Here is a 26,350-nt window from a genome sequence, read left to right on the forward strand (position 1 = left end):
AATTACCCGGCTTTTTTTTAACTAAAACATTGCATTGCATCGAAAGTCGCTCTCTGAAACATTTCGAGCTCATTGCCCAAGTTCTCTAATGAATTTGTTTGTATGCGCTTGTACTACTCAAAAGTGTTTATTATTATATTTTTTGTGCGAAAAAAGCTCTTTTATTCTGCGCTGTGCTAATGAGTTCGAAAATTTCATAATTTTTGTTTTCTCAGTTAGCATAGAAAACTTTGTATTATTTTTCGTGAGAAAATTCTGTAGTAGAATTCTCAATTCAGACACTTTGAGTGCTGAGGGGCCCCTCTTATTTTATTTCGGCGATTAGTTGCTTCACATTTTTCCTCACATCCAGCTTATTTAAAATCGATGTCTATGATTTTTCCCCGTTGCCGTTGTGGTGGGCAGTGGCGTTGTGAGAGAAGATTTAGTGAAATGAAAATAGTATGTATAGAAATGTAGAATGATCATGAAAATTTGCGCACAACAACAAGCTTTGCGATTTATTCGTCAGTTTGTGATAAAATTTCGAGACGATTAGAACGAATCTTTTCGGTAAATAAATGTAAGGCAATTACATTTAACGGAGCGAAGAAAGTACGGTGAAATGGTGATGAACGGTTAAGCGTTGACAGCGACGGTGTCGATGATGCGTAAATGTGCAAATGATGCGAACTTTGAATACGAATATATGTACATATAAGTTAAAGTAAAAGTTAAAGAGAATAAAAAACTAATGTTGACTAGCAACACTTGAAGTGTAGGAAATTAACAAAAAAATATAAAAAGTGAAAATGTTAACCAAGCAAATTTAGCGGTGCGATATGTTAAAAAAATGTGTGTGTGCCCAAGCGTTCCGATATGCTTTCGGTTACTATTAAAAGCATTTTTTCTGCAAAGTATAGCTTAATAAGCGCTAAAAAAATAAAAACATAAACAAATATTAAAAAAATTAAAACAATAGAAAAATATATATTAAAAAAATTAAATTTAAAATTTAAAATATAAAAATAAAATATAGTAATATAAAACAAATTATAAAAAAAATTTAAAACAATTTAAAAAAATTTAACAAAAAAAAATATCTACATGGTTTGTTTTAGAAAATCATGAAAATAAGCCCAATTGTAAAAAAATTTCCATTGCTAGTCGCAGGCAAGCAATCGTGAAAGGAACAGTTTTCAAAAAAAACAAAAACAAAACCGCATATTAGTTATTCAAATGCTTGTCTAACTAATTGCTTTAATTGAGGTACATTGAACTGCACGCTGTGTGCTTTTTCACCAAAAATTGAAGAATTTAAAAAATTTCAATTACAATAAAAAATAAAACAAACGACAAAAATAACCTTCACCTTAGGGTTAATATATGCAAAAGCAGAGAAAAAAAGTCGAACAAAAATTAAGAAAAAGCAAATATTCAGTGCGGTACTAAAAAGTATGTCAGAGCTAAAAACGAAAAAGCATATAAGATATATATTAAAGAAAAGAAAAAATAAATTTAATTAAAAATTGCAAAGTATTGAAAAATTTTTTAACACTAGATTTCATTTTTAACATCGCCATATGAGAAAGGGAAAGTCAGCTCTATTTTTTTTTATTTAACGTCAATTTGTTAAGGCATTTGAATTTTTAAATTTGAATTCTTCAGTTACACTCAGTATGGCATCACCGCGCATATCACATCGTTGTCCTCATTGCATTAAAAATAAATAATTAAGAGTAATAATTAAAATTAAAAAAATAAATAAATAATTGGCGCGTACACTTCTGTTAGGTGTTTGACCGAGCTCCTCCTCCGATTTGTGGTGCCTGTCTTGATGTTGTTCCACAATTAGAGGGGCCTACAGTTTTAATCCATTTATGAGGAGATTGTTTTTTATGAGGCGATTTTTCATGGCAGAAATACACTCGGGGGTTTGACATTGCCTGCCGAGGGGTATTTGTTTCTATAAAATATGCGAACAGATGAATTTATTTGCATTTCTTTTACTTAGTTTATTATTAAAAAAAAGTACAAAACTCCATTTTCGATTGGCGTCAGTTAAATAGCAGAGATCTTTTCGGGTAACACCACCATCTGAAATAGACAACGAATGCGTATTCATAGTATAACTTTTGAAAGGATGCAAATTTCTGTGCAAAACACTAAGAAGAACAGCTCCGCAAATGATCGCAAATAATTTACTTTGTGACTTCTCTTGAATTTTATTGAGGGGAAGTTTCTTCATTCTCACTATAATATATATGTATATGTATATATAATTGGCGCGTACACCCTTTTTGGGTGTTTGGCCGAGCTCCTTCTCCTATTTGTGGTGTGCGTCTTGATGTTGTTCTACAAATGGAGGGACCTACAGTTTTAAGCCGACTCCGAATGGCAAATATTTTTATGAGGAGCTTTTTCATGGCACTATTTACACCCTGCGACAAAACGAAAGCACGTCAACATTTTGACCAGTTTCGACTATTTTTTTTATTTTTTTAATGTTCATTATTTTTGTATACAAATTTTCGAATTTTATGCAAAAATTAAAAAAAATGCACAAAGTTTGCATCCCAATTTCACGATTTTGAATTAGAATTTCCAGTCACATTATTTGTATACAGTTTCATGGCTTATTAAATTTTAGTGGAATAAAATGCAGGTATGAAGTAGCAAAAAAATATCGTTGATTTTTAATAACTTTTTTAGCAGGCGGTGTTGTGCATTTTCTACATATGAAAAAAGTGTCGTGTAAGAACAAAAATGATAAGCCAGTAACTTTTTCTAACTGCTGGCGACCTTCAACAGACAATGGCAATCCTCCGAATACATTTCTGTCATAAAAATAACGATAGTATTTTCCTTGCTGAGGCGGTTTAAAATTCTAGGTCCACCATTTGTAGGAAAACAGTAAGACACAGACCACAAATTGGAGAGGAAGCCCAGCCTAAGCAACTTTTAAGGATATATGCGTCGTTTTGTTATTTTTACTAAAATTTTATTTTATTTAGTTCAATGTGGAACCACAAATTTAAGATGCTCAATCATTTTTCCTGATTAAAAGTATCTATTACTTCTGTCTTCTGTCTTCTTAAATTTATCTATGTATGTGTAAAGCACACATACATGTTTAAGTATTGTAGTTGTTGTCGTTTTTCCTAGCTAGACTCATTGCCTACCACCCACGCCATGCCAAGTAGTGGGCGTGTTTTTGGCAACACATTCTTTTTGTTACTTTTTGTCTGTTTCTTTTTTCCTCTCTTTTACGGTTAGCGCAGCTTTACTTTTGTTGTAACTGCGGTGTTGATTGCGCTCAATTTTGTTTATACTTATACACCCACAAGAATGCATCAGCATAGCCGTAGCGCTAATGTGGATATTAAAACGCTTTGAAAGTATCCGGTGGTCGTTAAAAGAAAAAAGAAATTGACTTTGCCTCCACTTTTTCGTGTTTTATATAATTTATTGAGGCACGATTAATTTTTTACGTTTTCTTTAATTCTGTACTTATTTATTTATTTGCTTCGTACTATTTACTATTTTAATTTTTATGTTTTATTTTTATTTTTATTATTACACTTGAGTTCACAATAAAAGCACCGCGACATATTGCAAAGCTTTGACTTTATTAATTTTTTATTTAATTATTGATTTATTATAGTGCACACTTCAATAAAATCCGCGTTACTTAAAGTTTCAAGCTTTGTACATAATTTTAATAAAAAATCCGCATAAAAAATTTGAAATTTTTATCAAATTAAAAATTTGAAATTTTTATGAAAATTAAATTTTTTTTTAATATTTAGAAAGTTTCAAAATTTGAGTTATATAGTTTTTATTGTTTTAAAAACTATATATATTCTTATAAAAAAATAAAAATAAAATATTGCATAAAAATTCGGCCTCGGTAGTCTAGCATAGCACGGACCTCGCACTTTTCCAAATTTACCTACTTTTCCTGTATCTAAACAACCCCAAAAACTTGCCCTTTCCATCCTCACTCCCGCACAATAGTCTGCGCATTATTTGCATTGTGGCTGCTAAAACAAACAAAGAAAAACAGTTACACATTGCATCAGTGGCACCAGCCAGAGGAAGCGGGCGACCGCGGTAATAGCGCAGACACACGAAATTTAGCAAAGTCCCATCTGTGCGATCTTTCTGCCAGAAAAATGTGAAACACAGATGGCGCTCCAAGCACTAAGAAGACGTTGTTCTCAAGCGACGACAGGTGCTTACATACATATATGGGGAATGCTGCTGAAGTGACAGTCCTTGGCCGGATATAAATCCGGGTCGTTCCGGTAACGTAGAACCGACTGTCGTGGGAACGACGGCAGGTGGGCTTTCCCACTACTTAGGACTGGTAGCGGCAAGCTAAACACCTGCCTTGCCAGAAATAAAAATAGATTAACGAAACCAACGCAAGACTGAGTTTTGTCGAGGTCCTATGCTCCCGAAGAGGAGTGAACAAGGAAAAACAAATTTAATAAAAAATAAATAAAAAATAAAGTTTTGCGCTGCTATTATTGTGCACACTGGTGTAGATAAAACTCATTTTTTAAGTAATTATCCCCTTTAATTTATTATCGCCCACGTTTTATTGGCCTATTTTCTTGCATTTATATATTAATATATTTGATAGTAGCTGCTGTGGCGCGTGTGCCTAAATATTAGCCTTTTCTCGTATTTGTGGTCTCTTCATACGAATAAATTTCATAAACCAACCACTCGCAGTTAATATCCGACAAGCCGCGCACAAGCATACAGGCCAAGGCACTGCTACTTAAATAATATTAAAATATGAAATAACTTCATTGTTGTTGTGTTAGGATAATAAAAATAAAATTTAGAGTTCAAATAAAAAATGGCAAAAAAATTATGGCAATATCAAAAGCCAAATAATATATTATAAGTACTTAGGAACATAAAAAAAGTTGTATTCAAAGGTTAATGTGAATTTTTAAAAGGATTCACAAAGCTTACAATTTCCATATTTTATTTACTAAAAATAGGCAGAAACACCAACTACAGACTACAAGTATGTTCATAGGTATACTCTAATAGAAATAAATACTCGTAGCTAACAACTTTTGGAAAATAGTTTAACCCTTTGGGTGCATTTGACGTATGAGAGCGTCATGCATTTACTTAGCCAAATCGCATATGACGTTCTGATATGTCATTGAGATAGAGGCAATATTTAACATGTTAATTTTGGTTTATTTGAGAGTAATTTGTATCAATTGAAACAGAACAAATAATTTCAGTATAGGGCGAAAAATTGAGCGCACTTTCCTGAGTAAATTCCATAAACTGAATCAAACAAACGCCCTCAGGTAAGGTCCCTCGTTTGTTTCACAGACAAAATTAAGGGCACTAACCTGGCAATGCAAAGAATGCAAAGTACAGCTTCATTTACTTACCACTATTAATAGATTTATTAGATTTGTTTGTGGTTTGCACTTAAACCTCATGGTCTCTTTTATTAATAATTTGCTTTTTGTTATATACATATGTAAATATATAAAAGTTCCTATCGTTCGTTAAGGAGCAAAGGGCCAAACAAGTTTTTTCCAAGCTGCTCTGTCATTTGCATGAGTTTTGATCTCATTCTCCTACTCGATTTCCAGCTACCTTCGCCAGGTATGAGCTGGTCTTCCTCTACGTCTGCTGCCTTGTGGGTTCCATGTCATGGCTAGATTAGCAATTTCGTCGGGTCGTTTGCGTAGCATATGGCCAATCCAATTCCACTTACGTTCTCCAATTTGTGTTAAGTCAAGTGCCACAGGTTGTCATTTGTTATTGTTTTCGGCTAGAGGATTTTGATGATTTAGTTTTTTTATTATTGACAAACACTTGTACTTTCTGTATATCTTTTGGTGCTCCATTACACGTTTCGCATCCGTACAGCAGTATTGATTAATTGGATGATTAATTTTGAGCAAAAATATATTGGAGGCGACCGCTATTAGAAAAACACTTTTAACCAACTAACCCTTTGGGCACATTTCACCTCTGAGACTCGCCAGGGATTTGTTTGGCCTAGGAGCGGATTGTGTTGTTGTTTTTCAATTCTGTTTTCTGTGATTACCGGCACAGCGTTAATTCTGATGAAAATTTTAGTGGGACTGACAGTTGTTACACCGATTAGTGAACAGCTGATTTGCTTATTTTATAGTTTTGTCAGTAAAAAATGAACCACAGGCAACAAATACGGATTCAACTGCCCTAATACTTGTTGTTCTTCTCTTTAAAATTTTCATAATTTTTCATTCACAACAGATTTTAACTGTTATTTTTCGGCAATGTTGCTATCGAAAACTCCTCTCTTCCGCTTAAATTATGTAAATTAAGTCCAGTTGTTAATCCGCATTAGTTGCACTTAATTTCTGAAATAATGCCGAATTAACGATAATCCCGACTCACGCCACCGTCTGTCTATGCTATAGTAATATAGGGTGGGCCATGTAAAATTTGCTTTTTGAATCGGCTATATAAAAAAACTATCAATATTTTTTCAAACTTTTTTCTTTATTTTGAAATTGAACATTGTCATTTATGAATAAAAAATAATATCGTTCAAATGACTGCCACGACTGGCTATACAGTAGGCCATTCACATTCAGTCAATTGAACCAAAATATTTGGTCAAGTGCAGTCAGCTCATGCAGGCGAACGCGTAGTTCAGCTCAGTCAACACGTATGATCTAATGTCTTCGGCTCAAATCTAATCATTGAACAAAAAGCAGCATTGAATGAAATTAGCATCGGCCTTTGCGTTCACACGATCAAACTTGTTCAAAGAAGTATTGTCATTATTGTAAATACCACATGTTCGAGCAAACGAGCGTTGGCGTACAATGTACGCTGTAAATTGCGTTTCGTATTTGAAAGGATTAGGATAGGCCATTCGATCAACCGAATTTTTAAGCACATTTTCGATTGTTTGGGCTCCAATTTTATGAATGGCAACTTCGATTTCGTGTTTTAAAGCATCAATCGTCTCTGGATGGTTCGCATAGCATTTGTTCTTAACGGCTCCCCACAAAAATAGTCCAACGGGCTTAAATCACAGCTCCGAGGCGGCCAATTGATGTCGGAATTCAAAAACGGTAGCCAAAAGTTCGAGTGTAACTTTGGCAGTGTGACAAGTTGCACCGTCCTGTTGAAACCAAATGTCGTCCATGTCATCCTGTTCAATTTTTGGAAACAAAAACTCGTTGAGCATGTAACGGTAATGCTCGCCATTTACTGTAACCACGGAAGAAGAAGAAGACTCACCACTTTGGAAATAGGTTTTCAATATTTCCCAATTTTGTTCAAGCGTATAGCGTCCCATTTCGTAAATGTCAAACCTTTAAGTAAATTATGAACACATTACCATTCTCAAAAAAATAGGTGGTTCAAAAAGCAAACGCTATATGGCCCACCCTGTACATATGTATAGTATGTCACTAATATTTTAGAAATGCACGAATTCTTACGTTAAACGCACTGCTTTTACACAATACTCCAAGCAACCAAAAATTAAATCCCTTCCACATGCAAATATTTTCTCAAATAAATCCGTACAAGGGGTTAATATTTGATGTACACCATGAGTTACGAACCCGAGGCCGAGACCGAAAAGTAGACACGTACAAACGCATTTGACTACTTGTACCTGTACACACAAACATACATACATACGTATTTGATTTATTAAGCAACCCAAAAATAGCCGCAGAAGTTTCAATGTGCATGTAATTAGCGCGTCAAATCTAAATTGGTAGTTAATTGAAATAATTTTGATAGCTTCGCCAAAAATATTACATTTAACACAAGGGTGGTAAATTTGTGTGTGTGTCTGTATGCATGTATGCACAAATAGTATATTATTTACGAAATTTCTAGACGTCTAATGAATGCAAAAAACTTGGCGCAGTGCGCTTGAACTTTCATACACTCGGGTATCTACCATACATGCAAATATACATGTATGTATGTATGTATGTATACCTATGTATATTTTCGTCTGGTTTTCATTGCCGGGGGATTCTCTTTGGCTTTCAATTGCCAAAATAAATGTTTCAAAACTATTTGCCTAATTTACTTAGCGATGGCCAGAAAACCGCATGGCCGTGTGCTGCCAGCGAAATTAATTAAATCGTACGTTTAATTAGGATGTATATTTGTTTTAAAATAGGTTAGTGGCTAGTACAGTGCAGTGGTGGTGGCAGATGTAAATTTATTTGAAAATATTGTTTTTAAATATGATATATTTTGTTTAATGCAAATTGACGCAAGCACCTGGTGGTTTACGTTTTGTGGTTATTTGCAAGTAAATGTCTTGAAAAAAAATTATAAAAAGAAGCATTTGAAATTAGGAAATGAGAATTGCGAATCGAACTACAACCAAACTTAATTAACAATCGTAATTAAAATTCCTAAACGCGAACAATTCAAAAAATGTTGATGCAACGCTTGTACCCGCATAGTTTTCAGCTGATGTTTTTTTTCGAATATTATGAGCAACCAAGCACTTAATTAAAATCACTAGGATTCGAGGAGATTTATATTCTGCAACTTTTCAGCATTCAAATAAGACAAATATTTATGTATTTGGTTGACAAGAAATTAATTACACGTGCGAAATTAGCATGGGCATAAACATATACATATATAATATTGTATATAAGTATATATATGCACATATGGACATACACATACATAAGTATGGGATCTTAAAAAATGCGCGCACTACTGTTTTACATGCCATGCTTTGATAATTACTTTTTAAGTTATTTTTAGGCAACAGCCATCAAACTTCTTTAAGGAGCCTATCCAACTCACCTAAACCCTTGATTATCGGTACTCCCAGACGGTACTCTGAGACATCTTTAGCAGTTTTGAATGTTTTCTTTTTCCAAATTTATGCATTCCAGTCAGCATTTTTGCCGCGAACTAGTATTTTTTGCCCATCCTGTGCCGCATCATCTGCCGCATATATGCCCTACCATCTGCCGCATATATCCATTACTAGGTATTCAGTCGAGACTCTCCACCATTTATGGTACGTGACTACAAATAGCTGGTCCGCCACTGAAGGATGGATGGTTTTTATGAGCTGCTTTTTCACAATAAGTTTGCGACTGCCTTAACCACCTTTCGGATCGAGATCAGCTGATTTCAATCACAGAGCTGCCGCATTCAATATTTACAAAAAAAAAAGAAAACACCTGTTAATAAGTGCCAAAATTGTTCTAAATTATAACGGAGATTTCATGATTTTTTAATAATAACCTTAAAAGCTGTGCCAACCTGAATATCATATTAAGCTCGTATGAGTACGTGGTGATGGGGGCTTGGCAGGAAACTACTAGGCTGTTGAGCTTGCTAGACACGGCACCCGTGAGGTAGTTTTCCGGCGAAATGAGACATAGGGACACGTTTGGCTACATGTGGTATGCTCTTGGACAGACTGACTAACTTTGCGTCAGATTAGCGAGCGCTGGGCAAATACAACAACTTGCAAGGTCGTGAAATCTTCCTAAGGCTAGCAAAGTCGTAGTTCTCGAATATTGTGTTTGTGAGGTAAGGCTTGGCATTACTTCGAGTCCCCTTTGCAGCATCTGCCTGTTTGGAGGATGAAGTGGAATCAGCGAGGCATTTTCTCCTTAGCTGTACTGCTACTTGCGTGACTAAAATTGAGCCATCTTGGCATGCTACGCCTGCGGACATAGCAGGTTTAGATGTTATCCGCTTGATGATTTATTCCAGTAGTGCGCGGAGGTTAATATAGTCGTAATTAGTCGGCGTTTGGCCTTTTTCATATATTTTCTTTTTTATAACACAAGATGACCAATTTGGTTTTTGAGTAACTTGTTTGCTTAAGAAAAAGAATGATTCTGAGCGACAGAAACCTTTATTTGATCTTTACGCGCTCCATTGCTGGTCTGTTTGTATACTGCACAGCTGATTGGCTCACAAATGTCAAATCTGTTTGACGTGCATTTGCGAAAATTATAAATCTTCCGATAGGGTGATTAATTTTGTGCCACCTTGTATTTCACTTTTACAGCTACTGCTCAATACATTAGCTTAAATTCCAACAAATAACCCAGTTATGCCTCCATGACTATGTAGCGCATAGTAATGGTAATGAAAGAAAAAGTTTAATACCAAACAAATAGGAAAAATACCGTAGAGGCAGACATAAAAATAGCTCCATACAGCTTAAAAAGTTGCAAGACGCTTTTTTCTCTTGTTTGATACTAGTGTACATAATTCATGCTTGTATATGATAATTTAAGAGAAAAAATGTTTCGCTTTTACGAATCAAAAAATTTTTTCTTAACAATTTATATTGCAATTTTTCGTTCAAATATTTTTTCTTCTAAAACGAGGTTAGATTTTACTCATTTTCGGCACCTTAATGACAAAATTTATAGCCTAACAATTTTTTTTCTATGAATTTATAAAGTGTAGATTTTCCGATTTACTCGATTTCGTTCGTTGTTTATTTTTTCGCAATGATTGCATTGCACCGCCCATTGCATTAGTTCGCTGCGCTTGAGCGCAATGGTGTTTGTGGGCAGTTAGGTAGGTGATGTCTTTATTGCTCGCGTGCCATATGCGACTAGTCGTACTCATTTTCATTTTGTCAAGGTGCACATTGTTAAAATAAATTACAAAATTGCAGCTAATTTTCATTGGACTTTGCGTAATGCGCAAGCGGTGAGCAGAAAAAGCAATACAAAAACGTTTGAAAAAAAATTAAAGAGTGTTTTTTTTTGTTGTTACAATGTTGCTGCGCTTTCAAAGAGTTTATTGTTAATTCTGACAAACGCTTTCGGTTTATGCGCCAAGCCCCAATCACAGACACATTGGTGATAATTATAAACAAAAATGTGTGTTGGCACGAGTGTGTAATTAAATACGTGTATGTGCAAATGTATGTGTATAGTTCGCGAGTGCCATCACCATACATATTATAATAAATTTATTGTATGTTGCATTGCAAAAGAGCGAAAGCAGTTTTATTTATCTATTTCGTGGCTTTGTTGTCTGTGGCATGTTGGGAGATGAGCCGATAAATAGTTTTTTTTTTTAATTTTTTATTTAATTAATTGTATTTCTTTTTTTATTTTTATTTTTTGTTCTTTTTTTTTTGGTTTTTGTATTTTTTTCTCGTTGCTTTGTAAAACCATGTAAAACTATTGAAGAGGAACCGGCAACATCCCAAAACAAAAGTGATCTAGTTTTTCTTGTTAATTGCTTTACAATGTGAGCTTTAATTTAGCTACGAATCGGAGCCGCTCGAATGGGTCATAATATCTATTAAAAACATATGTACATAAAGGAAAAAACAAACAAGAAATTGATGCCTATGCAGCAGCGTCGAGTGAAAAATATACATACATATGCAAAGCATTTTCGGCTTTAGTTAAAGCGCAGGGAGAATATAACATAAACAATTTATTAGTAATAAACCCAGCCACTCGAAGGAATAATATATGTATATGTATACAAATTTTGCATATTCCAACAAATTCTATTTAGTGACAAATAAGTGCTACAACTGATCACAACTAAGTGTCTCTAAGTGCATACATGAAAAACACAAAAAATTTAGTGAGCTAAAAAAACACAGTTTAACGAAAAGCCATTCATTAAAGTTGTAATCATATTGAAGGAGTTCCAAAATTTTAACAAACAACAACAACGGTGATGCGCTATTTAATACAATATAATTTTGGCCTACAAAAACCACAATATCACCAGCAGCAGTCGGCAAGCCAAGCATTCGGAGCATCAACAAAGTCTGTTGTAAATCAACGCGTTGGCAACATTGTTGCGCAACTAAGGCGCAACATTTCTCTATTCTACACTGGCCAAAAGCAACATCTACTCAGCAACAACAGCAATTGTTGCTGATACATAATTCACCGTTGTTGGGTATACATTCGGGCACACGTCTGCGACTCTCGCCCGCATGTTACAACTTCATTTCTATTCCAATCATGCCGGACGTCTGGAACTCGGTGGTGGTTCAAAGTCCACGGATCTTTGGTGGGCACAGCAATACTATCCGCTAGATAGCATAAAGGAGTTTGAAACTGTGTCCGAAAAGTGGAAAAAGTGCTTGGGACAGTTACTCAAAACAGGTGGGAGAGTGTGAATGGAATACAAACTCAAAATAAATAAACGAATGTTATGTGTGTATACAAAGGTTCTTACATTCAAATATTTGTTGAGTGAGGGTGTGTTAAAAATTGTTATTAAAACAAAAGCAAACTAATAGTAAATAAGGCATATGAGAGAGGTTTTATAAAATAGTATTTTTTATGTTGCTGAAATGTACAGTTTTGCTCACATAATTAGTCACTTTATTTTCTTACGGCACATATTCGGAACTATTTTATATGAAGTGAACGGCTCAACATCGTACGCAAAAAAATAAATTCCCAAATCAAGGCGATTTTTGAGCAGCTTTAAACTTTCACTTTATTATACTAAAATTGTATTGATTATAGAAATTTATATCCAGAAGTTTGCTGAAGTTTTTAATTGAAAATATGATAATTATTTGAAATTTGTTTACATTTTTGTGAATGATCATTCGGATCATTTCATTATTTTTGTTAATAAATAATTTCATTGTCTCAATATTTTTGTTAAATGTTAAAAAATAGCTAAGTATTTGTTTCCTGACAAATATTTTATGGGATAAATAGCATTTTTATGTTGAAAATGGCTTTTCTAATAAAATATAAAAAAATATTAATACTTATAATTAATAATAATAAAATATTAATATTTTTTATTACAAAATACCTTTTTTTATTTATCTTAAAAGAAAATTGTGGTATGAAAAATGGCGAAAAAATTATGAAAATGGTAATGAAGGTCTTCTGCAAACTCTCGAATGATAATCAAGCACAATCCTACTATGCGCAAAATTTTAAGGCTGGAATTTAGAATAATGCCTATTGGGCAATTTTTGGCAAACTATCATGTCTTTATTAATGAAACTTGGTGGAGATGTTAGTGAGGTGTTAAGGAACACTTTTTATAACTCCAAATTATTCGGGAAATAATAATTTCGTAATTATTTGCCTTCAAAATGCCCTCGGGAACTTCACTATAATTTGCCACATTACACTCTACATTTTTTAACACTTCACTAAAATTCACCAAATATACACTCACACGCGTATTTTTACTTATTTTTATCCTTATATTCGAATTATTTTTATTAAAATTGAATGAGAATGCATTTGTCCATACAATCACTTTCCAATTTTAAACGCGAATAAGAAGAAGATTGGAATGACAACTGTATGGTGTTGCCGGATGCCTGCAAATGAAAACAAAAATATAACCAAAAATTAAGTATTTCAGTTTAGTATTAATGATGGAGATGGGGGTTATTGTGCCTCCTTACTACATACACGCATATGACGTTTTAATTAGGGTTCAATGGTTTTAATACGAAAAGGAGTTCTACGCAAAAATACTGTGGATTGCGTAGCCGGAGTGGGACTGATGAGGGCTATTTTTTTTAAGCGCGGCCGAAGGTCGCCCACGCCAAAAGGAGTTCTACGCAGAAATACTGTGGATTGCGTATCCGGAGTGGGACTGATGAGGGTTATTTTTTTGAAGCGGGGCCGAAGGCCGCCCATGCAAAAAAAAGTTGTATGCATGAGGACCCGTTTGTAAAACTGATTGAAGCAATAGAATACACTTATAAACCGTAATTTTTGGCTTTTAATTACTTTATTATTTTTTGTGATACACTTAATATCATTGTTTTTAAGTTTCGATGAGTTGTATGTTTTTATTTTCAAAAATATTTCTCAATTTTAAATTACAGCCAAAAATACTGCAGTTTTACAATGAACCTTCCACTGAACATCCCTGCATACGAATCTCATTTTTATTTCAGGTGTATGGCAACACCAACTTTTCGCTAAATTACAGAACTTTAACATTAAATTACTTAAAAACTATAAGCCTCCGGCAGGCTCGGTTTTCAGTTTTAGGATGGGGATATACCCCTCTATCCCCCCTTTTAACCTTTTTTTTCAAAGCGATATACATTATACTAAATATTTCCCAATTTTAAACGCCTAAAAACACCCATTATATACGAAATATACGATTTCTGTTGGCCATTTTTTAGTAACCAAATAGTACATAATAATAAATACAACAATTAGGTTTTTTTTTTATTTTATTTTAACTATTTTTTTTTTATAAATACATATATAGTTCATACGACAAAAAATAACATATAAATCTAAAAAAGCTCCACAAATTTTCATGAAAATTTCAAACTTTTTCTCGTTGATTTTTGTGGCCATTTTATGAATGCTCGGCATTTATTTATTTTTTTTATTTTTTTTTGTTTTGATTTTATAAGTTAATTAAAATTAAAGAAAACTTAAAATTAAAGAAAAGAAAATTATTCAAAACTGGTCCAATTATGGTGTATTTTTTATTGACCATTTCTGTATATGTAACATTTCTGCTAACTGTAAATACTTTCATACTATTTATACTCCTTTATTGCTGCAAATACTACTTATCCACGTCGATTAATTATATACATTTTCTTATTTATTTCTTGCAGAAGAAGACGACTCACAGATTTTCGTGAAATTCTTCCGTTTCCATAAGTGCTATGACCTGATACCAACCTCCGCTAAACTGGTTGTTTTCGATACACAATTGCTGGTGAAGAAGGCCTTCTATGCGCTCGTGTATAATGGTGTGCGTGCAGCACCACTCTGGGACTCACAGAAACAACAATTTGTTGGCATGTTAACCATAACGGATTTCATAAAAATTCTACAAATGTATTATAAGTCACCGAATGCATCAATGGAACAGTTGGAGGAGCACAAATTGGACACATGGCGAAGTAAGTGTACGACGTATATAGACGTATAAGTACAGATTTCTAATATTTTTCTTTTTTATTTCTGTTTACGCATCTACAGGTGTGTTGCACAATCAAGTTATGCCATTGGTTAGCATCGGTCCGGATGCTTCACTCTATGATGCCATTAAAATTCTCATACACAATCGTATACATCGATTGCCGGTCATTGATCCGGCGACGGGCAATGTTTTGTACATATTAACGCATAAACGCATACTAAGGTTCCTCTTCTTATATGTAAGTATGCTAAGGAATACGAGTGTGTAGTAAATAGTTTTTATAGATATGAAAAGTGATCGATTAAATTTAAGTTTTGGGTTCAAATACGGATTTTCAATAGCGATAAAAACTTTAAATTTAATTACAAACGCACCTCCATTTTTTATTTTTTTTTATTTGGTTTTTGTACGAGAATGAACTAACTTTTCTTAAAAACATATTAAAATTAAATAAGAGCCAAATAAATGGTCAAAGCTTTTAAACAAGTATCTGTGCTGGAATTATTAAACGCACTGTAAAAACATTTTAATAGCATATCTCAAGGCTTAAAAGAATTTTAAAAGCATTTTCGGATCATACAGGGTGGCTGATGAATTTTGCTACATTAAGAAACTCAAATAACTTGTTTTTAGTGTATGGAATTCATTTATTTTTTTTTCAAGTTGAAGGTCATTAAATTTTATTAAATGTAGCTTAACTAGTTTTAAAAATAATTGAATTTAAATGCCCCCCATGCTCGTTGACACAAGTGCGGCATCTTAGTAAAAAGTTGTTCATTGCTGCTTTGAGAGTTGCGACAGGAATAGCCGCAATTGTTGCCCGAATGGATTGTTTTAGTTCATCCAAATTGGTTGGCTTTGTTTTATAAACTTCTTGTTTACATAAACCCTACAAGAAAAAGTCAGGTGCAGTAAGGTCAGGCGACCTGGGGGGCCAACGAAATTCGGAGTTTCTTGAAATCAGTTTATTGGGAAATTTTCGTCGCAACTCTGTCATAACAGTGTGGGCTATGTGAGACGTTGCCCCATCTTGTTGAAACCACACAGAGTTGAAAGGAATTCTCTTTCGGCGTAGTTCTGGATAGAAAAATTCTTTCAGCATTTTCAAATAACGGTCTCCAGTAACCGTAACGGTGTGACCATTTTCTTCAAAGTCTTCTACTTCAAGTCTACTTCTGTCACGCGAAGAGGATGCAATTCCGTCTCGTGGAGTATCTGATGTTTTAACGAAAGAACCTACAGTTATATACCATTTACTGTAGATGTTTTTTTTTTTCTTTTAAGTGTATGTTTATTTTTCAACTATTCAAAACCAAATTCAGAAACTTGAATTTTTTTTTATTAAAAAACATTCGAATCAACACTTTTCATTTAATTTTTCTAGATTAACGAATTACCAAAGCCCTCGTATATGCAGAAAACCCTACGTGATTTAAGGATCGGCACATACGACAACATTGAGACTGCGGACGAGAACACAAGCATTATAATGGCGTTGAAAAAATTTGTGGAGCGACGAGTGTCAGCTTTACCGCTAGTAGATTCGGAAGGACGGCTAGTGGATATTTACGCGAAATTCGATGTGATTGTAAGTATTTAAAACAATAATTAAACTAAACCCTTTTTTGCTGCTTGAAAAGCATAGTTTAAGAAAATAATATACTAAAAGTAAGATAAGAAAATAGAAATACTAAAAGTAATCAAATGGAAAGATTAAAATTAAGGATTTCAGAAAAATATTTACCATTTTTCTTATAGATGTGCAATTGATGCAGGTAAAGGGAAGGGTTCAACATATATACATTCATACTCCTCCATACTTAGTTTTACTTGCATTTTCGGCGTATCGTTCAAGCAGTAGTATTTACTCTTTTGATAGAGGGTCAGCTGTAACTGTAGTAAATAACAGAAAGAAGTGCATTATCGCTCATATAGAATTGATTTGTTTCTTATGGGATATAATAACAACTGATCAAAGCAGTCGAGGGTGATTAAGTAACTTAAACTTCTAGAAAATTACCCGCTACTTGGCCAAAAATAGATTGTTCAGTAGTAATTTTCAAAGGGTTGGCGGCACGGGTAAATATTACATTAAAAAAAAACAAAATGGTGTGGAATTTTATTTAGCCATAGAACATATCAGGAGTAGCATCAAAAAAATGTTTTGGACCATCCTATTATATACATTCTTCTTCTACTCCCGGTCCTCAATTCCTTGTGTGACTCAAAGCATCAACCACGCATGCGCGCCATCTTTTGCGATTCTTAGCAATATTCGTAGCAATTCGCTCCAGCTCTTCCCGAGACTTCTAGCTTCACTACAGACTATTCGCCTCCAGGTTTCCTTTGGTCTACTAGGTTTGCGACCAGCATTCGCAAGAGGAGTATTCCACTCCAGTGCCTTTCAGGCTATGCATTTTTTATCTTTGCGTAGAATACGCCAATCCACCTCCATTTTACATTTTTTACTAAATAAAAAAATTATTTTGAGTGATGGACATCTTTATTTTGAGCTTTATGACGAGCTCCATTGCTTGTCTGTTTGTTTACTGCCCCTATGCCCCTATATTTCTGGTTTATGGTTTTTGGTTATGTCAGGTAATCAGTTTGGTAACCAGTCAGCAACCCAAATCACATTGGAGCTTCCCTGTCAGCTTCAGTTTAAAGAAAATTGTTAAAATGTCAATATCGTAGCAGTCTTAGAGAATTCTTATTCTTATCTTATTCTTTAGAGGATTTATTATTTACTTACATAATTAATTCTCATGTAATATAAATAAAAAATAAAATAAAAACTGACAAATGAAAAATCTTTGCAACTTATTCTACACGTCCGTATACTCACTCTTTCTAACTTTCCATTTCATTGCAGAATTTGGCCGCCGAGAAGACCTACAACGATTTGGATGTGTCCCTGCGCAAAGCAAACGAACACCGCAACGAATGGTTCGAAGGTGTGCACAAGTGCCGATTAGACGAAACACTCTACACAATTATGGAACGCATTGTACGCGCCGAAGTTCATCGTTTGGTCGTTGTTGATGAAAATCAGAAAGTGATTGGCATTATTTCACTATCCGATATACTGTTGTACCTGGTATTACGCCCCAGTGGCGAAGGTTTGGGCATCTCTGAGAACTCGCTACGCGCCTCAGATCCTGTTTTGCGACGTAAATCGTCCGATGACGAAGACGCCGATACAAAATCATCGGGCAGTCGTAGTATTATTGAAGATATACCCGAGGAAGAGCCAGCCGTGGTGATAACGGCGCCAGCGCCTCAAATAGGAAAAGAATTCGACGCGGCAAACGTCACCACGTCCGGCAAACGTCGTGAGTCGAATGTGGATATTGATGCCTCAACACAAAAGCAGAATGGTGATAGTAATCCCGCTGAAGTGTCCTTTGCCGCCGAGGCGGAAGAAGATCCTGGAGATGATGGCGTGCCAGATGCCGACATCGATGCTGATGCAGATGGTGACAATGATGATGATGTGGTAACTGGGCAATATGTCGATCGAAAGAAATCGCTTGGCGCGACGACGGACGAGGACACAGAATTGGAAACAGCCGCGTCGGCAGCCTCAGCATTGGGTGGTATGCCCACAAGGACGGCGCGTGAAATGGCGCTTGTTAGTGAATAAATTTATAATATATATACATATACATATTTCAAGCTACAAACATATACATACATACATACATATTTTAAGTATGCGTTTTTTAGTCAGCAAATTACAAACAAAAGATTTGATAAACTTGATTGTTGCTATAAATGCTTCAAAGCCTTACAAAACAAAACAAAACAAACAAACCAAACAAAAAAAAAACAAAATGCAAAAAAAAAACAAAAAGAAAAACTAAGAAACGAAATAACATAATGTTCGACTAGAGTGTTTAAGATTGTAGATAAAATGTGTGTAAAAACTTCAAAGGAAGCGACAGTGAGTCGCTGGCGCTCATGCGAGTGGGGCAATGCAAAAACTTTTGTATGTATATCGAAAGTTGCATCAAACGAATACAGAGGCACACTCACACTCGTTAAACAAGAGTAAAAGCAGGTGTAATAAGCAAGCTTTTAAACGAGCTTTACAAATTCTTATATTTAAACAAAGAAAAATAGTTTTGTAATTTAAGTAGAAATTATTGGTAAACAGCAACGCAAAATAAAATAAAGCTAAAGAAAAAATAAAAAAATAAAAATTAAAATAAAAGTAAAAGAGTCTGCTTGTAAAATAGAAAATCATGAAAATTTAACAAATTATTAGAAATTATGTTAAATGTAAATCATCTGAAGAAGGTACAGTATAATGCATTAGCTGCTAACTGTAAGTTAATATTCGCCATGATAAGAGAGGAAAGTGAGACAAAGGAAACTGGGCGTGTGAATAACTGCATACAAATAACTGTGACATTTGTAACTAACAACTACTACACATACAAATTCATACACACACACACACACTGTTATGGAAAGGTAAATATAAAATTAAATTTTAATTAAAAGGTATAGCAAACTACCAAATCAGCTTACAATACAAAAATACTAATTAAAAACGAAAACTAATAAAAGTGTTTTAATTGCAAACAAAATACAGAAACAAAGATTTCATACCAATAAAGGCGGCAACAAAATGCACCATACAAACAAAGCATAGTTTTAGTAGGGGAAGTAATGAGCGCGTTGGGGAAAATGAGTACGACGAGTAGAATGCAGCAACAGGCACATGCGCTCGTACATATTACAATTAGTAGAAAGAGAAATGTTATACAATTTTTACTACAACAAAATAACAAAACAACAAACAAGCAAATAAAAGAAAATTTAAATACAAAAACAAAGATGGTACTTTTTATAAAAATATTACTCTTTAACTATTATCTACTATTATTATTATTATGTATTGCTAATTAATTCGATTATGATTATTGTCATTATTACTATATAGAATTATTAATTCCTGTAATTCTGATTACTGCTATTATAATTATAACGTTAAATAAAACAAAGAAATTCTGAAACATTGAATTAATGCTGTATGTAAGCGAATATTATTAATAATAATAATAATAATAATAACAATAACGCAAACAAACATAACCACAAGTAAAACTGTATTTGAATAAAGAATTTCACGAAGACTGTAGTGACAGAGAGAGAGAGAGAGAGTGGCATAACTCGAAGTATTTGTGCGCTAAGCATCAAACCAAAAAATAATAATTACTTAAAATAAAAGAAAATTATAATTTTTAATTTCAAATACTTTTAAAACAAACTAAGGGTTGCTTTCTCATCTCACCAATAGAGTACGCTTTACTAATCATGACGATAAATTGTTTCTCACTTTGAAAAGCCTTTCGACTTTAGAGGTTCGGGGGCTAGTCAGAAGCCGGAAAAAATTATGATTCAATAATTATTTGTTTGCTAGTTAATTTCTTTATTTTACAAAAATAAAAATATTAGCAAAATTAAAAAAAAAAACATTAATAATTGTAAAAGTTTCTTCAGAAACTTTTGCCTTAATCATCACAAGTCCTTGGAGATTCATCTAAAACTAATCGGCCCAATTCCTCTTTATTAATAGATAATCTTGTGTCTGATCGGAGCTTTTTTCTTTTTTTTTCAAAATTAACAATATGGCGGCCTCAGGAAATATTTTCCCGATTTTCGAGAAAAAAACCGACAATTAATTGTTTATAAAAAATCGAAATTTAAGAAAAAAAATCTTTCGATCAGGCACAACTTTTTTATGTTTTTCAAAAGCAGTATAATTTGTATTGAAAGTATTTTAAGTTACAGTGATCACCAGTTCAAAACACATAGTTTTGAGAAAAACGCATGTAAAGTTTTGCTATCGATTTATGTAGAGTTATACGAACTACACTGTGTCATCTATTCCTGGGCCATGTAAGATTTCCGCAGCCGTCATTGCAGCTTCCAAAATATCGATTTTCTGTTGCCTACGTGGCATTCATTCTACATTCTCGAGTGTTGTCGTTAGCGCACTTATCTACCACTTTCATACGTTTCTGCTGCTAGCTACTTACTCTCGAACGCTCCGGACGGCCGAGCGCCCTTTGTTAATTGTTGAATAAATTGTTGAATTGTTGAATGAACTCGAAAAGTATTTGTCGGATTCACTTAAAATTTTCACACAATATTTTTAAAATATCATACTTTAATAAAATGCAAAAAAAAAGTCATTTTTTTGAAAATTCTGACTACCCATAACCCCTAAGGCTATGGCAAAACCGCTGGATTAACGAAACACTCGGCAGGTGGACCACTAGGCTAATAAAAGAAGTTGCTACACGGTACAGCTGGAACTTCGGTAAAGTCAATTTTTATACAACCGTAATGCGTCCGTACCTGTTCAAAATAACAGGTCCATGACGCTGAACACACATTCTTCCAATGCACGCGTTGGGCACAAGAATGTAGCACGCTGGAGACTGCAGTCGGTCACATAGCCACTGAAAAGCAGCGAAGAAACATGGGAGATCATCAGTGGAGTCGAGGGAAAAATTCTCCGTATGATAAAGCGAGACCTGAACGCCTTTTGACACTTTTCGTTTTCTCAGCAATCCGTCAACAAAAATTTCTGATTTACGAAACTATGGCAACGCACGAGCACTTTATTGAAATCACTGTCAAAATCCATACAAATCGCATTGCCGTGAAATATGCATGAAATTTCCTATGTATCTCACGGTAAAGTAATACTCAGTTGACGCCGTGAAAACACCGCGCAACATGCCAACAACATTTTGGCTTCTGCCTGCTGGGTAAAACGTATTTTTGATCGGTTACCAACCCGAAATTAATGAAATCAAAATGAATACAATGAATTTAGTTTTTGCGTTCAGCAATAAATTTTTGGATAAAAACAAAAACGAAAAAGTAGTGCATTTTCACGTTTTCAGTTATTTTTAATAGAAAATGGGAGACTTGCTGAAGAAGTATGGCTGTGTTCGTATGGCTGTGACACGCAAACTACAATTGCATAACAAACAGAACGTTCAGAAATGCCAATATGGCAGCACTGCAATAATCAAGCGTTCAAAAAGACAACAATTCTATCAGTTGCCACACATAATTTCTATCAAAAAATTGTTTACTGCATTTAACTACGATGTCTGATGAAAAGTAAGTGCAAAACTGTTTTATTTTAATTTTTGTATTGAAATTTAGTTAAATTATGTTAATCTTAATTGTATAAATTATTATTTTTAAATTTTTAGTGAAAATCTCAGTAATGCGGAGACAGTTATTGCTGAGAGTACGGTTGAATATGGAGTTACCCAGTGTGGAGTCAAAGCCTTTTCCAAAGCCTAATTAAAGTGAAACTATAAATTATTAATTTTCATAAAACTTATAAAACCTTACTTTAAAAGTGGCCCAATTCATTCGGAAATGTGCTCGGGAAGCGACTTTATTGTTTTAATAAACGATTTGTTTTTAGGTATTTTTCTTTTTAAAGACAAACATTTGTACCTAAACATTTTTCTCTTTGACTTCAATAGCCTTCTTTTTCTTAAATTTAAAGAAAATCTATCTTTACTTTGCTCACAAATTTCGTCTAGTGTGGAGTCAAAGCCTTTTCCAAAGCCTAATTAAAGTGAAACTATAAATTATTAATTTTCATAAAACTTATAAAACCTTACTTTAAAAGTGGCCCAATTCATTCGGAAATGTGCTCGGGAAGCGACTTTATTGTTTTAATAAACGATTTGTTTTTAGGTATTTTTCTTTTTAAAGACAAACATTTGTACCTAAACATTTTTCTCTTTGACTTCAATAGCCTTCTTTTTCTTAAATTTAAAGAAAATCTATCTTTACTTTGCTCACAAATTTCGTCTAGTGTTAGATTCAGCGAAATTTCCATTTTAGTATTATACGCGTTCAAAAATGCAAACAAACGTATTTGCAAATTGTCAAAAATTGTATAAGAAGTATCAAATGTCAAACTTGCAGTGTTGCCACTGATGCTTATGCTGCAAGCGCATTTACGAACACAGCCTATGTAACCGAAGGATTATAAGCGCGACGGTTTCAATGCATTAGAAGTGCCTGACTTGGTGGAGGTACTTACATACATATGGTGGTGTTGGCAATTCTTCTTCTTCTTAATTGGCGCGATAATCACTTACGCGATTTTAGCCGAGTTTAACAAAGCGTGCCAGTCGTTTCTTCCTCGTGCTAACCGGCGCCAGTTGGACATGCCAAGTGAAGTCAAGTCCTTCTCCACCTGATCTTTCTAACGCAGATGAGGCCTTCCTCTTCCTCTGCTACTACCAGCTGGTACCGCATCGAATACTTTCAGTGCCGGAGCGTTTGTATCCATTCGGACGACATGACCCAGCCAACGTAGCCGCTGGATCTTTATTCGCTGTGCCATGTCTATGTTGTCGTAAAGCTCATACAGCTCATCGTTCCATCGCCTGCGATATTCGCCGTTCCCAACGTGCAAAGGTCCAAAAATCTTCCGCAGAATCTTTCTCTCAAACACTCCAAGCGTCGCTTCATCGGATGTTGTCATCGTCCACGCTTCTGCGCCATACGATAGGACGGAGAGAGGATGGTTCCATGTGTAGAAGTCCACGCAAGTGGGGAAAGTTACTGATCGCCATTCACTTAGGAGTGACCAGGACGATTCTTCTGCATATGGTTCAAACAGCTCACAGCTCCTGGGATTAGCCCAAGTATCCTCTGGGACACCCGTTCGGAAGTGAGCTAACGTGAGAAGGCGAAACATTCCAGGATAGCTGGTTGTGCGCTGAGTTTGGTACCCGCTACTTAAAAATCCTCCCGAATGAAAAGATTTAAAAAGCCTCGGATGAGAACTACCTGCTGTTGGCAATTAGTGCCATTATTTTAACAAAAAAATTGCATAGGTTCATGTCCAACTATCGGGTCAAGAAATGTGCTTTAACATGTTAGTAAAAGTTTTTCCATCCCATTTATAAGAAACATCTATTCCTGCAATTAGCGGCCACACTGAGGTTTTTGGCTGAAGGTGGCTTTCAAAAGTTTGTTGGAAAAAAATATTCTATTACAATGTGTCGTCGAGGTACGGCTGCAAAAGGTATTATTCGCATGTTAATTATTTAAAAAAAATTTACTTATAATATATTTCCTTCCGATGAAGAATGGCTGAGCATCATAGAATACGAAATAACGAAATCAGCAAATCAAACAGCATTTTCTTTAATTTTTTTAACTTTTTTTCCAGGCAGACACATCATTTTGAGAAGGGCTATAATTAATTAGATCAACTATAAGCTCCTCCCACTTTTGCGTTATATCCACTTTACGAACCTACCCGCAATATCCATATGACATATACATTTAAGGATCGTCTCCTAATTATAACGCTTCTTATGTTTTCCCATTAAGGGGTTATACGCAGTTATGAAGCAAATAAAAGACGGGTTGTCAAGGATTTATCCTGAAGAAACTTCAGAATATTTTAATTTGAAAATTTTTGGCGGTTATAAAAGCATCCTTCAAGAACGTAACAAAATTTTTTATTTATGAAAATGTTGATTATAGAGCGCGCTGCAGGCGATTTCTGGAACCTCCTTTAAAAAAAGACGATTTAGGGTGTACATCGTAACTCAGGATTGGATTATCTGAAATCAAAAAACCAAACAAATTTTGTTAATATATTAGATTATCTAGTAATTAATCGTTCGGCTAATCAAAATAGTGAATTTTCACAAAATGGCAGCTTTTAAAAGAAATGATTTCGATTTTTACGTTAAAATTTGGCCGTAAATTGATTATAAAATGGAAAATAAGTATCAGATTAATTACTAGAAAATGTATCTTTAAAGATTGAGTTAAAACGGTTGACCGATCAAACAAGCCGTTTTCGAGATATCGTGTACACCGACTTGAAAAATGCCGTTTTGAAAAAAACACGTTTAAAGTTTCAATACCTACCTTAAAACGTGCCGAGGCATCTCTACATATTTAGGTATAACTCCGAAAGTATTGCTTAGATCTACTTCAAATTTCGTGCGTATACTTTTGAATATATTTACATTACAAAAATACAATAAAAAACTCGATTTTTTTGAAAGTCATAACTGCGTATAACCCCTTAAAAAAGATATTTATGTTGAATTTGTTGTTTTAATCTTGTGTGAAAATTGTTCTCGGGTTGTAGTTTGTAGCATCTGGTGGATGAGCGGAAATTAGTCTCAACAGTTTTGTATGCCTTAAATTTGGTTTATCTACTTAAAATGTATTAAATAAGATATGATTGACAACTCAGTATACTTATATGTATATAATTGATGTTGTTCCAACTCAGTACGGCTCTCTTTTAATAGACCATAACGCCTAAGGATAGCAGGTTTGGACATCCGAAGCAAAATTGTGAGAGTAACTTCGGCTGCCACGTGACCAAGTACTCGGCATCAGAGTTCCGCTTATTTGGCACGTATTCATACACTCGTCTAATCAGTCATTGTTCACAGTGTACAGAAGCTAAAGGTGGCACCTTCCGAAAACTGCTACTTTATTTATTGCTATTTTAAAAGCCGGCTAACGTCAAAAAATTGGAATAATACAAAGCTAATAGACAAAACAAACAAGAGGAAGAGAAATTATTTGCTTGTAAATACACAATGAATGACTTTGTAATATTGTGATTTCCAGATTTTTGTGTTTGACAGTTTATATTGTTTTCATTCACTCTTCCTACCGAGAACGTTAATGGTCTCTGCTTCCTATTCAAAAATACGTAGTTTTCCTTTCTCTTGTTTGCATATTCTTCAGAGATGACTTCGGAGCGAATGCGGAAGACGCAGTCTTTTATTCTATCATTCTTATGGTGCTCACACTTATCAACGTAAACGTACGCCCGTATCAGCTGACACGATGATTCAACGATACTACGGATCGGAACGGTGGTGAGAATTCATTTAAATGGGGCTCTCACTAGTTTTATTGTGTCAGCTGATACGGACGTATGTTTACGTTGGCGTGTGTAAGCACCATTAGTCGTTGTTCAGACGGCAACGAAGTAACTTAAAGCCAATTTACTCAATGACTTTTCGTCTGGGTTATGTGCAAAAAACCTCTCTTTTAAAGAAGTCTTCGAAAATCTCGTGCATTAACTTGATGACTTTTTTTGCGGCTTTCCTTGCGTGTTTTTTTACATTTAAGCAGACAATTTTCTTTGGTCATACACTTGAATATTTGCGCGCTTGCATAAAAATACGAAAATGAGAATGTGACGAAGCGAAAAGGGGTAATGTAAAAAAAAACCCCTGATACCTCTGACCGGGCGCGGATGCCTACCCCTTTGGCTTCCTTTCACTTTTTGCCACCAAGCTGGACACTTATTAAATAAATAAATTCACCTTGCCGGACACCTATAGCTTTCCACTGGATACATATGACTTTTCATCGTGTAATTTGGCTCATGAGC

General features: G+C 34.4%; 1 protein-coding gene across 5 annotated transcripts in view; it reads left to right on the plus strand.

The window, feature by feature from the left end:
* LOC128871640 (5'-AMP-activated protein kinase subunit gamma-1-like) overlaps positions 1-19,386 on the plus strand; it is a 48,680-nt gene extending 29,294 nt beyond the window's left edge. For 4 of the 5 annotated variants that reach the window (XM_054113537.1, XM_054113540.1, XM_054113538.1 and 1 more), the window contains 4 exons: positions 14,600-14,890; positions 14,970-15,148; positions 16,295-16,498; positions 17,783-19,386. In XM_054113537.1, the coding sequence (XP_053969512.1) occupies positions 14,600-14,890; positions 14,970-15,148; positions 16,295-16,498; positions 17,783-18,553 (1,445 nt within the window). In that variant the 3' untranslated portion in view covers positions 18,554-19,386. Of the gene's footprint in view, positions 1-11,276; positions 12,132-14,599; positions 14,891-14,969; positions 15,149-16,294; positions 16,499-17,782 lie in introns of those variants that run through there. The other variant, XM_054113541.1, reaches the window with a different exon arrangement.
* The last annotated feature ends 6,964 nt before the right edge of the window (positions 19,387-26,350 follow it).

This window comes from Anastrepha ludens, chromosome 2, assembly GCF_028408465.1.
Source record: "Anastrepha ludens isolate Willacy chromosome 2, idAnaLude1.1, whole genome shotgun sequence".
In the NCBI taxonomy this organism is placed as follows: Eukaryota; Metazoa; Arthropoda; class Insecta; order Diptera; family Tephritidae; genus Anastrepha; species Anastrepha ludens.